At 50.3% G+C, this 13679-nt stretch overlaps 1 protein-coding gene across 1 annotated transcript; it reads right to left on the reverse strand.

Annotated features, from left to right (window-relative positions):
- Positions 1–2719: 2719 nt before the first annotated feature.
- Positions 2720–10906, reverse strand: SLC23A1 (solute carrier family 23 member 1). Its single transcript, NM_001109957.1, is given in 14 exon segments — positions 2720–3065; positions 5242–5337; positions 5779–5922; positions 6021–6150; positions 6311–6416; positions 6963–7110; positions 7418–7574; positions 7842–7962; positions 8075–8256; positions 8424–8491; positions 8652–8740; positions 9447–9604; positions 10061–10195; positions 10828–10906. Coding segments are annotated over 14 exon segments (1818 nt in total). The 5' UTR covers positions 10864–10906; the 3' UTR covers positions 2720–2817.
- Between the last annotated feature and the right edge of the window lie 2773 nt (positions 10907–13679).

The raw sequence follows: 13679 nt of genomic DNA on the forward strand, positions 1-13679 counted from the left end.
AAGTAGGTCATTATGCATGTATCTGTCCAAAATACAGTAGTAAAATAAACCCCATATCCCATTCCATAACCCACTTTGATTGCCTCAGGCTGTAGTGTCAGGGCAGTTGTAGATACCCGTGTTAGGAAACTTTTTGGTTGATCAATATAATGGTAACCTTACTTTGGTATAATCTCCATTGGCTTCTGCCCTTTACAAGCCATTGCTGGTCTGATTTGATATTTTGATTCACCTGGGTCATCTCTGTTTTCCCCTCACATAAGCTTATTTATAATACGTTTGTGGCTAGTCTTTATTTTGGGATAGGCTGTCAACCAACTAGCAATTCCCTGGTTCTACATAAAATTCTGCCTCATGGCCCTTCTCAGTTCTTGATACTGTCCTCTGTGCTTTTCTTGAGTTTGTTGGGCTCAAAATTAAAAAGGCCATGTAGTCTATTCTGGCTCACATTCTCCATGGGGGTGGGGGGGTGGGGGGGCTTTGGTATGCCCAGGTGCCCCAGTGTTTTTTAATAGCTCCCTTAAAAGACAATAAACAGGTAGGGTTTTTGTTGTTTTAGTCATCTTGGAGTGCCTAGCTAGCTCAGTCAGTAGAGCATGTGACTCTTGATCTTGGGGTCATCAGTTCAGGCTAATGACCCCAAGATCAAGAATCTAATGCTCTACTGACTGAGCCAGCCAGGCACCCCAAAATAGGTAGATTTTTAGGAAACTCTAAAGCAGAGATAATCCTACTTGGCTCTCTTTCTTTTTGGAGCCATGATACAGCCAGTCCCCTCTGTCTCTAACAACTAAGTACCACAAGTGGCACAGCAGGGTGCCAAATGTGTGAAGCTTACAGATCCTCTAAGTTCAGACAGGGATAAATGAGTTAATTTCCACATACTGCCAAATTACCATAATGTAGTATAATTGGAGATCATAAATTTGAATTAAAGAGGCATTGTAACCTAATGATAAAGAGCATAGGCTAGCCAGACTTCTTAGTTGTGAGTCCAGTGATCATGGACAAGTCATGATCTCTCTGTGCCTTAGTTTTCACCTGCTTAAGATGGTAGTATTAATAGGGGCACCTGGCTGGCTCAGTCAGAAGAGCGTGTGTCTCTTGATCTCAGGGTCGTGAGTTCGAGCCCCAGGCTGGGTGTAGAGATGACTAAAAAAAATAAAAATTTAAAAATAAAATAAAATGGCAGTACTAATTGTCTCAGGATTGTGTGATTAATTAATACACATCAATGGGACGCCTGGGTGGCTCAGTGGTTGAGCGTCTGCCTTCAGCTGAGGGCATGATTCCAGAGTCTTGGGATCAAGTCCCACATCGGGCTTCCTGCATGGAGCCTGCTTCTCTCTCTGCCTGTGTCTCTCATGAATAAATAAGTAAAATCTTTAAAAAAAAATTAATACACATCAAGCACTTAAGACAGTCCTTGACACATAGAAAGTTCTGTTTAAGTGATTGTTCTAGGCTTGGCTTTCATTTTGTTGGAACTTTGGTTGTCAGGGAAACTGCATATTACAACTGCTGAGTTGTTTAACTGGAGAGTCAGGCATCTGCATTACAGGTAGAGATGGCAAGTTTCAGAGCATCGGCTATTCCATTTTGGTTTTTTTGTTTTTTGTTTTTTTTTTTGTTTGTTTGTTTGTTTGTTTTTAATCTGTTATTCTTTGGGGACACCTGGGTGGCTCAGTGGTTGAGCATCTGCCTTTGGCTCAGGTCGTGATCCCAGGGTCCTGGAATTGAGTTCTGCATCAGGCTCCCCGTGGGGAGCCTGCTTCTCCCTCTGCATGTCTCTGCCTCTCTGTTTCTTTCACATATAAATAAATAAATAAATAAAATCTTTTTGGGGATCCCTGGGTAGCGCAGCGGTTTGGCGCCTGCCTTTGGCCCAGGGCACAATCCTGGAGACCCGGGATCGAATCCCACATCGGGCTCCCGGTGCATGGAGCCTGCTTCTCCCTCTGCCTATGTCTCTGCCTCTCTCTCTCTCTCTCTCTGTGACTATCATAAATAAATTTTAAAAAAATTTTAAAAAATAATAAAATATTTTTAAAAAACAATAGGTTTTTTTTAACGACTTTATTTATTTGACAGAGAGGGAGAGAGCGAAAAAAGCAAAGGGAGTAGCAGAGGAAAAGGGAGCTTGATGCAGGGCTCAATCCCATGACCCTAGGATCAGGACCTGAGCCGAAGCTAGATGCTTAACCTGACTCAGCCATCCAGGTGCCCCAGCTATTCAATTTTGATGTCATTTAGACAGATCCTCCCATCAGGGCCTATGTGGCACAGCTTTAGGGTAATCGAAGTCATCCTGTTCTGATTTTAGGAGTTTTTGTTACCACTATTGAAACAAGGCAGCATATGTAAGAGACTTTTCCCTGTTTTTGTGCAGTGTCAGTAATTCTCAATCTATTTCATGTCATAAAGTGTTGTGAGGTTTTGGGGAGGGGGGCTTGTTTTTAGCATACTGAATTGCAAAGATGGGGCTACCTATGGCTAGAGTTTGTCTCATATGGGCTACAATTTCATGCCTAGATACTCGGAAGGCTGAAGGGATCCATATGTCAGCATACTTGTAACCTCAGTGACACACAACAGTTGAAAAGTTCTATCCTCATTATGAAATAGCTAAGGAGTTAAACTCAACAATCCATATATTGACTTTCTACCCAGTCCACCTTTCCCTTGAAGAGTCAAATAAGTCACAAAAATGGAAACTGAGTGGTTTTGATTTTCTTTGTTTAAAGAATATTGTGACTTTTCAACCCTTCCACAAAAGACAGTCTTAACGTATGTCCTACCTTTCCTAGGAGTAATTTTTCAGACTTTGGTGCATGCAGATCCAGTTTGTATATTTTCTGGAGGGTCTTCTGGAACTGGAAGCTGGGCTTTTGACCTTGAAGAAAATCCTTTGAAGATGGGGCAGATAGGAATGTATTTCAGAAAGGCAGTCCTTTTTACTATGCTCATCCCAATGGGGAAGTCATAGCTCTTGAGGCTCGTAGACATCTCACTGTTGGCATGGGCCCCAGCCTTCCACTGTATCAGACCTCGTTCCTCTAGGCTTCCTGCAATAGGACAGTGAGATTAGCAGGCCAGCAGCCCTCCACTACCTCCCCTCCATACCTCTATAACCTTGTCCTGAAACAGATTTCTGGAATCCATTGTCTTCATTCTCAAGTATTTTCTGGGACTGAGAGGTTACTGAATCCATGATATCTCGGCTCTTAACTTGGCCAGAGCTCTAGGAAACCCTAAAAGTTACTGGTTATAATTAATATCTGTTGTGTATCTAGAGTGTGCCAGGCTCTGTGCTAAGTGCTTTAATTTCATTATTTCATTTCTTCAAAAAATATGAAGAACCTGGCAGAAAGGTTAAGTAATTGTCAGCTTACATCTTTAGTATGGGGCTAACATGCTAAGCTGATGAGGGAGGACCTAACTGTGTCCAGTCTCTGCTTTGGGAGCAGGGAGGGATGTTTAGAAACACTGTAATCAGTACCAATATTTGAATATTAGGGTTCCATATTAGGAAAATAAACTTTTTGTAATACAGACCGCAAGAAGTCAAGCCAAGTAAAATCTTTGTTGGAAGTAGGATATACAAAATGTATTTACATCTAGGGGAATGTTCCCTTGGGAGGTGGAGGGGTGCATGAGGTCTCAGGATCTCACAAGAGGGCTGGGGTGAAAGAAGACTGATGGAGCATTTGCTAAACTAATTTGCCCTTCTGTGTTTGGGCTGTAGATGGGGAAAGAGCAAATGCAAAGCACCCTGTTAGCAAAGTGCCCATCACACAGAAGAAACTGTGTGATTGCATGGTTAAGGACTGGCTTCTGAGTTAGCTAGACCTGAGTGTGAATTCAGGTTGTATAACCTTAGGCAAGTGATTTGACCACTCTGAACTTCAGATTCCTCATCAATGTACATTGAAGGACTACTGAGGATTATGTAGCATAACATACATGATTCCTAGCAGAGATGGTTGCTGATAGGTAGTTGGGTTGAAGGACAGGGGTGTGAGGAACTCGGGACAGTCTGAGGTTGTTAACATCTGGGTAGCTTAATCCAGCTTTCCAAATCACAGGGCCCTCTATATACAGCTGTCCACCTGATGCCCTCCATCTCCCCAAGTTCCCTGGGTATTGTGGCTGCCATTTGTCTGGTCCACAACCTGGTTTCCTCTAAGCAGAGAGGGGCGGGTACCTCCCATTAGCCCAAGGGGTAGCTGCTACCAAGAGTTCTCTCATCTTCTGATGCTAAAATCCCTAAAAGGACCATGGCACCTAGGCCCTCCCTGCCCATGCTTCAACCCTGCAGCTGTATTTGGTGGGGGGTGGAGGGCCATCATCCTGCTGCTTCCATCCCTGATTGCCCTGGACTGATGCAGTCTTTAACCTCTGCCTCCACAGAGCTTTCCCTGATCTTCCAGGTCCTCTGAAAACCTCCAACAGGCTGTATGGTACAGTGGCTAGGATACAAGCCATAGACTGCATCCAATGGACTTTGTTAAAATCCCAGATTTGCAACCTTTTAAATCCGCAAATGTTGTGAACTTTAGTGAGTCAACCTCTCCGATTCTGTTTCCTTGTGAAATGGGGTTGATAGTCTCTGCCTAACAGGATACTTGTTGAGACTGAAGTGAGACATAGTGTCATGCCTGACCCACAGTAGATCTTTGGTAAATGTTAACTATGCTTGTTACTTGTTAGAGCAACTGGTGGCATTTAGTTTCTGTATTTTACAGGGCATGGGCCTGTCAGGTTCTCAAGGGCCCATACAAAGTATCTTCCACAATCCCTGCAAAAAGCCGTTATACCAAAGGGAAATATTAGGGGCTCTCCTAGTAGCCAGTGTGACAGGTTGGTTGGCAAAACCCACTCCAAATATGCCAGCAAACTGATGCTTCATTTGTATCTGCCCTAATGTAAGAAAACAAAGGCTCCCAAAGGCACCCCTCAACTTGATGACTATCAAGAAATAGGAAACAAGTCACGGGGCCCAGAGCCTGGGAATAACAACTAGACTTGCTCTCTCGGAGACCTATGAGGCATGTCTGTGCTTCTGTCTAGCCAGTGGTCTCTCCTTCCAGCCTGTGGGCACTCTGCCAGCCCAACTGTTCCTGCTTCTTGCAGGGTCTGCATTGCGTGGGTCCTGGCCACACTTCTGACTGAGGGGCCATCTGTTGGAATGCATATGAGCCCAGCCTAGTTCTGTGTTTCCCTCCCAGGGCTTACCCATACCTGGCACTGTGTTGTCCAGTATGAAAGCGAGGCACCCACCCACGAACATCTCTGTGGTCAGCAGCACAGTCAGAATCTGGTCTACTTCAGGAATGCCTGTGGAATAGGACAAGGCCAATGGGCATGTTGGCAAGTAGACATGCGATGAAAGCATACAAATCCCAACTTTCACACCTATTTGGACCTCTGCCTTTCTCGTCCTTAGATTCAAATCCCAGTTTTGTTGTCTTGGGACAAATAATTTAATTTCTCTGAGCCTCACTTTCTTCCTGTCATGTGGAGAAGGACAGTGGTATCTGTTTCCTGGAGCTGTTGTACCTAATAAGTGAGCACATGTAAAGCTCCATGCCTGTCCATAGAAAGTATTAGTAAAGAACAGCTGCTCAATAGCTTCTCAGCTTCCGCTTCACATCCAGAGTTGGGCAAGATTTGTGATTCTGTAATATGGTACCTTTTGGGGGCAGAGGGAGCCATGTCCTGAGTTGAGTCCACCACACCTCCTCCCTCCAACCCACACATTCTGACTGGCTTAGGTACCTGTGTTGATGGCACCGGGGTTGGACTCCAGGTAATTGGGCAGCGTGAGCCCAAAGAACATGGAAAATCCGAGCACGAACAGGTTACGGGAGGAGTTCATGTCCACGAACTGCAAGTTGGACAGCCCCACAGCCGTAATCATGCCTGAGGGCACAGGATAACTGCTGGGGTTGCCACGTGGGCAGGGTGGGCTCCACCATACCAAGACTGCAAGGCGACGCCCGGCCACACGCAGCACTCACCGAAAAGCGTGCAGAACATGCCCCCCAGTATAGGGTCGGGAAGCGAAGCAAAAAGGGCAGTGAATTTGCCAATCGTGCCCAGGACTAGCATGATCGCTGCTCCATACTGCACCACGCGCCGGCTGCCTACCTGCAAAGGAGCCAGGGCCAGCTTAGGCCCTGGGGCCAGGCTGGGCAGGGTGAGTTCCGGGAGGGGGGAAGGCCTATTATAACAGCCAGCACAGAGGGGGGCCTGGGCTTGTTTGCACCAAAGACAGGGTAGGGCTTTGTGCCACTCTGTTCTGTGGCACCTTGGTAATCCCCAGAACGCCAATGTTGGGGCTGGACGAGGTAGACCCGTTGCCTGTGCCCAACAGCCCTGCAATAATGCAGCAGATGCCTTCAGTGAAGATGCCCCTGTAAGGAAAAGGCGAGTTGAGAGCTTAGTCCAGGCTCTGACCTGGGTTGTGTCTTCCCCTCACCCTGGGCAGGCAGCTCGCCTTCTTGCGACTGTGCCAAGCTGCAGTTCTCTGTCCATAATACTCCCCACTCCAAGCCAGAGGTAGATCTGGGAGCCAAGAGCCCATGTCCAGAGTGCTAGTCCCAGTGCCCTGAATTTAATCCCTCTGGTGACCCTGGGCATCGATTTCCTCATCTGTAAAATGGGGATAATAAGGGTACCTGTCTCACAGTCATTAGTATATTGCAAAAGAGAATGCATGTGGACAGGGCTAGCTTAGGCATATGAAAGCTTGTCGATGACCATAGTTTCCCTTAGGCTTCATTATCTCAGCTATTCAAAACACTTGGTGAGGAGAGCATCCCCATTTCATAAACACAGAGAACAAGGTCTGGAAAGTACTACTTGATCAAGTCCACACTTGGTTCTCAACCCTGTCTCTATGATTGCTTCCTGAGTGGCCTCTGAGAGGATCAGATGTGGGAGAGGGCAGGTGGCTGTACCTGTTGATGGCATGTACTGGAGGGGGCGGTGCGCCAGCCAGGCGGGCACAAGCATAGTAATCTCCGATGGACTCAATGATGCCCGCCAGCGTGGCACTGAACATTCCCAGAACAGCAGCCGCAGTCACTGTGGGCAGGCCCCACTGACCTGGATCAGAGGGAGATTGGAGGGTGGGTACAGTGCTGCTGACTGGGTCAGGGAGGAGACTAGGCTAGGCAGTACATGGGAGGGGGAGTGGAGTTTAGGGACCTCCAGCTGGGGTGGGAGCTATACAGTTGTGGGAGCTTATTTGGGATCACTCGGAGCTATGAAGCTGGAGTGAAGCTTTGGGGAAACAGCCTGCCTAGTATCCTATAAATGGACAGCTAATGCTAATTACGTCATCAACTGGATAGTTATCAGGGGCCTCATAGGTAATCTGACTGGAGGCAGAGGGGCCAGTAGGGTGGCTCACAGGGGTAGGGGATGCGGATCCAGGGTGCGATAGTCATGATGTCCCCTCGTGCATCTGTTCGTGCCTGGAAGCCATAAGCTGTAGGGTCTGAGGGCAGCACATTCGTCAGGGTCAGGATATAGCAGAGCAGCCACACGCTCATGATGGCCAGCACAATCTGAAGTGGGGTAGTGTGAGGGGAGCACTGAGGGCCCCGCAGGTCTTGGTCCAGGCTCACCAGCCCCTGACTCAGGCCTAGCCCCAGCCCTTACCCTGCTCTAGCTCAGACCTGGGCCCTTATACCTTCTCTAGACCCTGACAAGGACCTTATCTGTGCTCTGGCTCTAGCTCCTCTGCTGTCCCAGGCCTGCCCCCCAACCTTTGCCCTGGACACAGGTTCAGTCCCTGCCCTAGTCCCAGCCCCAGCTGCCTGTCAGCTCCTCACTGGAAACATCTTGAAGATCTGGACACGGAAGAGAGTGAGACCCTTGCCCCAGCGGTAGACAGGCAGCAGGAAGGTGAGGTTACGCAGGTACTGGGAGAAGAGGACGATCAGAAGAATGGAACTAGGGGCAGAAGACACAAAGGAATGATGGCTGGTAGGCTGGGCTGGGTCCAGGACATGAAAAGGGTGAAAGTGCTGGGGCTGGGCAAAGATCAGGCCTGGTGGCCGCTCACCAAGCTGAGATGCCCCAGTGGGAGCCAGCTCGGTCACCAGCGGCTTGGAAGACAGAGAGGCCGATGAGGGAGACGGTGGGGGTGACCGTGAGAGGTCCTATGTAGCTGAGAAGGGCCCCAGGCAGCCCCATCAGCCCGATCACCACCTCCACCATGCTGGACACCATGATTGCACCCTGGACCTAGAAGAGCAAAGATTAGTGTAAGCCACTATGTAGAGGCTCTGACGTCTACATTTTAAAGAAAGCTCCTGGACCACCTCTTTGAATCCTCCAACTCAGCAATGGCCCTCACTCCCATCTAGCTCCCTCCTCAGGTCCAGCCTCTAACATCCCAGGTGCAAACCCACCTCTCGTATCCGCGGGTGCCAGATATGAGAGGTGTTCAGGGGAAGACTCCAGTTACCGTAGATCTCCTCTGGGAGCAGAGACAGGGACACACACATGGCCAGGGAACAAAGAGAGGAAGAGAAGGTGCTCCATGAATGTACCCCATGGTCTAGACTCGGGACAGTTGTCCACACTTCCGGGCTCCTGGGCCTCCCCTCTCCATCACAGCCCCCGAAAAGTGTGCCCACCTTCTGGGGGGCATTTCCATCTCTCCAGGGCTAGGATGGCTTTGGCTGGGACCAGAAATGCAAAGGCGCTGGCCTGGAACAGTGGCAGCCTAGAAGAAGAGGCACAGAACGGCAGGGGTGGGGTGGGCAGGGACACAGAGACAGGGGAGATGGGGAGAGAGGCGCACAGAGAGAAGGAGAGAAAAGTCACACCCAGAGGCCAAGACACAGAGGGACAAGGGCCAGGGCAGAGCTGAGAAAAGTCACTGTGGCCCTAGGCAGGACTCGAACATTTTGGAGGCCCGAGGAAGAAAACAAATGGAGTCTTTGTCCCACAACCTTCCCTTTTACCTTCTCAACCCCAGCTCCTGACGGTTGAGGAGCCACATGCAGGGAGATGGACAGCTCAGCTCTTGTATCCAAGCTCCACTCACAACCTTCCTCCATCCTCCCACCACACAACCATCTTTTGGCCACCCAGGGGCAGGGTACCCTCAGGAGGATGGGCCATTGAAGGGGCCCACACAGAACCTAAAAGCCAGGATTGGGTGGGTTCTGATTATCCAGAGTGGGGCTTAACAGGGGGAGAGCCCAGATAGGGTACATTCCCTTAAGCCCACCGACTCCCTTCCTCTGAGGAGCCTCAGGGGCCCAGGGTAGGATCCCAGCTGCCTGCCTCTAAGGATGGCTGGGGTAGCAAGTGAGAGCAGATAGCGACTTTTCTCTCCCTAAAAAGAGCCCTCAGAGAAACCACCTGCTCCTGCTGTGTGGACCACTATATGTTGGGGGTGGGGAGGCCAGGGGAGGGCAGCTTACCGGATTCCCAGTGTGGTCTGGATAAGGGTGGTAATGCCCACGCAGGTGAAGATGGTACCGATGAGCTGGCTGACCATGTACTGGTCACGGCCCACACACAGCGCCTCAGCCAGAAGGAAGGGCACAGCAATGGTACCGCTGAAGCATGTCAGGTAATGCTAGGGGATGGGGGAGAGTGCATGGGGCAGGGCCCATCGGGATCACAGGGACACCCTCAAATTCTCATGTCTGCCTCAGTGGACCTGACCCCCTGCTAACCCTAGCAGTGTGTTCACCTGGGACTGAGATTCCTACGTGGGATTCCCAGAGAGCTACTGGTCACACCTCTTTCTGGTTTACTAATCTGCCCCTAGGTTATTCCTGTGGCTTTGTAGAGTGGGTCCTCCTCCCTGTGACTGACGTTCTATTCTGTCTGGCTGGTGACACCTGTTCCCAGAGATAATCTCTCAGGCCCCATCAGACCCCTCTCCCCACCCCAGCTCGGTGACAGTTCACTATTGTTGACGTTAGGTTTCTTTTGCTCTTACCCTAGATAAACTTGTTGGCCAGGAACAGGGCTGGGATCCTGGGGAGAGTGCAGAGTCAGGGTGGGGAAACCCTATGAGAAAACCCACCTGGAAGCCCAGTAGAATGCACAGGTACCAGGGTGGCACATCCTCGATCTTGTACAACATATCAAACTTGGGTTCTGTGGGCAGGGACATTGTGGGATCCCTCGTGGAGGTCCCTGCTGAGCCCACGGATTCATGCTAGGGTAGCAGGGAGAAGTAACTCAGGGTGGAGTGATGGGGACCAGCAGAGTCCATTCTGCCCCAGAATCAATCAGGTAGCCTGAGTGGCCTGTAGGATCCTCAGAATGGGGTCCAAGCCCCACCCTCCCTCTTGGTTCATCCAACCAGCTGTCTCTTGACCTGGCTACCTGTGGCTCCCTCCTCACATTCTTTTGTGCAGGGATGAGCCCACTGTGCTGGCTCCCGGAGGCCTTGGGAACAGGGCATTCTGGCCAAGGGGATGGCCTCTAAGAAGGCCCCAAGGGGCAACAGGAGAGGGGGCCAAAGGGCTGAAGTCTGCGGACAGGCCCTCTTGGGCAGCCTCTGGTCCCACCCTTGCCACTTGGAGGTCCTTGGGGTTTCCCTGGAGGTAGGTAGGTTGGGTCCCTGCTGGTCTTCAAGCAGGAGTCAGCCAGTCCCAAGCTGACCACTCCTGCACCCTCATGGCCACCCGCACCCCATCCCCCAGTTGCTACTTTCTGCCTGGGATAGTCACTCTCAATCGAGTTTGTCGGAACGTTTGTCTCTGCCTTCCCAGGGGGAAAGCACTAGCAGGCTCTCTAGCCACCACCCAAGCCTGTGCCCACCCAGCTCCCACCCATTCCCAGCACCTGTGTCCGGCTCTCCAGGTTCTCCTGGGCCCTCATCTTTGGGGCACAGGTGTGAGCAGTTCCTGAGGAAGAGAGAGGATGGCTTTACGAAGGCCAAGGAGGACTTTAGTCCACACATCAGACATCGTTTGAAGTAAATCTGTAACCAGATCTCCAGCTCTGATTGCGAAAGGCAGGCCTGGGTGGAGGTAACGTATTAACTACGGCCATTGTGGTAAAAGCCACCCAAGCCTCTGCCACATTTACCTTCTGCGCACTTGCCCATCCCAGCCTGCACCTGAGCCTGGGCAAGGGCCCTGTTCTTATTTCTAAGAGAGGGCAGGGTGGAGGTGAGGAGTGGACAGTTCACCAAGCTCTGGATGGTGCAGAAGAGAATGGCAGTGGGCACTTAATTAGGTCACACTCTGAATAAAACTCTTCCCCACTTTTTAATATCAAGTTAATAATTATCATCATTATAGTCATTCTCCATAATGAGGAATCACTGCCTGCCAAGCAACTGCTATGTATTGCTGTGTTCAACCCCAGGCGTTAGGTGGTGTTAACCTCATTTACCGCTGAGGAAACAGATCTAGGAGATGTGATCTGACTGAGGTAGCAAGATTTTAGACACCATTCCAAAACCTTAGGTTGGCCTCAACCCCTGAGTTCATGCTATAAATTAGCCATTAAATCCAATAAAGGGCTGGGGCGCCTGGGTGGCTCAGTGGTTGAGCGTCTGCCTTTGGCTCAGGGTGTGATCTTGGGGTCCTGGGATCAAGTCCCACATTGGGCTCCCTGCAGGGAGCCTGCTTCTCCCTCTCCCTGTGTCTCTGCTTCTCTCTGTGTGTCTCTCATGAATAAATAAATAAAATATTTTTTTAAAATAAATAAATTCAATAAAGGGCTGCCTTCCCCACACATGGCCACTTACCCCTCAGCATCACAGAGGCACAAAACAGATGGGCCTCTGGAGGAGAAGCTGCCCAGGCTGGTCCAGCTTTGCCTGTACCCTATGTCAGGACAATTCCCTTCCCCTCCCAGTCAGGACTGGCTGTATAATCTGCAGCGCAAAATGAAGATTTGGGGCCCCCATTCCAAAAGTATTATGAGTTTTCTTTTTTTAGTATTATGAATTTTAACACAACAACAACAACAGAATATTAAATCAAATTAAACCAAACCTTTCTAAGCACTGGGCCCTGTGTGAGTGCATGTCACCCGGCCACTGAAGCCTGCCTTGGACTCAGCCTGTCCTCTCTTCCAGTCACAGGCCTGGAGCTGGCTGAAGGGACTTGGGGAGGGTCCGAGGAGCTAGGGCTCCTCAGCCATGAGGACAGGGCCTAAGGTTCCTGGTTCTGCCTCTCTCTGTGCTGCCCCAGGGCAAGCCCCCCAGGGCCCACCTACTTCTGGGTTGTTGGGCCCATGGCCAGGCCCTGCTCCAAGGGCCCGTAGGCAGCTGTGCTCTCCAGCTAGGCAGCAGCTTCATGCCACAGCTATGAATCTGGCAGCCTGTCCAGCCTCCAGCTCTTCCTCTGTCTGCCTATCTCCTTGTCTCCTTCCTTGGTTCCTGCTCCCAGGTGTCCCAAAGTTGTCTGACCAGTTTGAAGCTTTGAAACTGCTCCTTAGCACCTTCTTCCCCGCCTCTCTCCACCCCAGTACTCACCAGTGGGCTGTGGAGACAGAGCCCCACCCCTTACATTCTGGTGCACAGTCCCATGGACATTCAGTTCAACCCAAACTACACATGCCATATACACAGAGACAAGGCAGGCAAGTTGCACATGGTTTCTTTCTTTTTTTTTTTTCTTAATTTTTATTTATTTATGATAGTCACAGAGGGAGAGAGAGAGAGAGGCAGAGACACAGGCAGAGGGAGAAGCAGGCTCCATGCACCGGGAGCCCGACGTGGGATTCGATCCCGGGTCTCCAGGATCGCGCCCTGGGCCAAAGGCAGGCGCCAAACTGCTGCGCCACCCAGGGATCCCTCTTTCTTATTTTTTTAAAAGATTTTATCCATTTATTCATGACAGACACAGAGAGAGGGAGAGAAAGAGAGAGAGAGAGAGAGAGAGAGACAGGCAGAGGGAAAAGCAGCCTCCATGCAAGGAGCCCGACATGGGACTCGATCCTGGGACCCCAGGATCATGCCCTGGGCCAAAGGCAGGCACCAAACCACTGAGACACCCAGGGATTCCCCACACATGGTTTCAGATACACAAACAAATGGACCCATAACACCCAGACTGTGCTGCAGAGTGTGTCTAAATGACTCCATAGGAACACAGGCACCCAGGTCCTTGTCACAGGCTCCCATCTCCACACCCAGTACTACTGACAACTCAGCCGGCTCTGTGGGTACTGGCTCTCTTCCCCGTGACTAGGGGTTCTCTCCTGGGTTAAAGGCCAGGGAGGAGGGGCCTCAGGCAGATAGGGAGCAGCAAGTAATGGAATGCAAGGGACCAGGCTGCAGTATAAGTCATGCAGGCTGGGGAGGTCAGGGCCTCCCCAGAGCACACCCACTTCTCCAGCAGTGACCTTCCTCTACCCCCAGAATCAGAATCCCCTATCAGCCCTGCCACTACTGCCACTACTCAGCCTGGGACTTGGTCTGAGCCTCTTTTCTTTTCTCCTTTCCTTTCCTCTTTCCTTTCCTCTTTCCTTTCCTTTCCTTTTTCTTTTCTTTCTTTTTTTTTTGTGTGAGAGAGAGAGTGTGTGTGTATGCACATACATACATACATACACACAAGTTGGGGGGGCAGGGTAGGAAGAGAGGGAGATACATTTTTTTTTTTTTTTGAGGGAGAGAATCTTAAGCAGACTGTGCTCTTACGTGGAGTCTGTTGAGGGCCTCGATCTCACCACTCTGAGTC

Source organism: Canis lupus, chromosome 2 (genome assembly GCF_011100685.1).
Source record: "Canis lupus familiaris isolate Mischka breed German Shepherd chromosome 2, alternate assembly UU_Cfam_GSD_1.0, whole genome shotgun sequence".
NCBI lineage: Eukaryota > Metazoa > Chordata > Mammalia > Carnivora > Canidae > Canis > Canis lupus.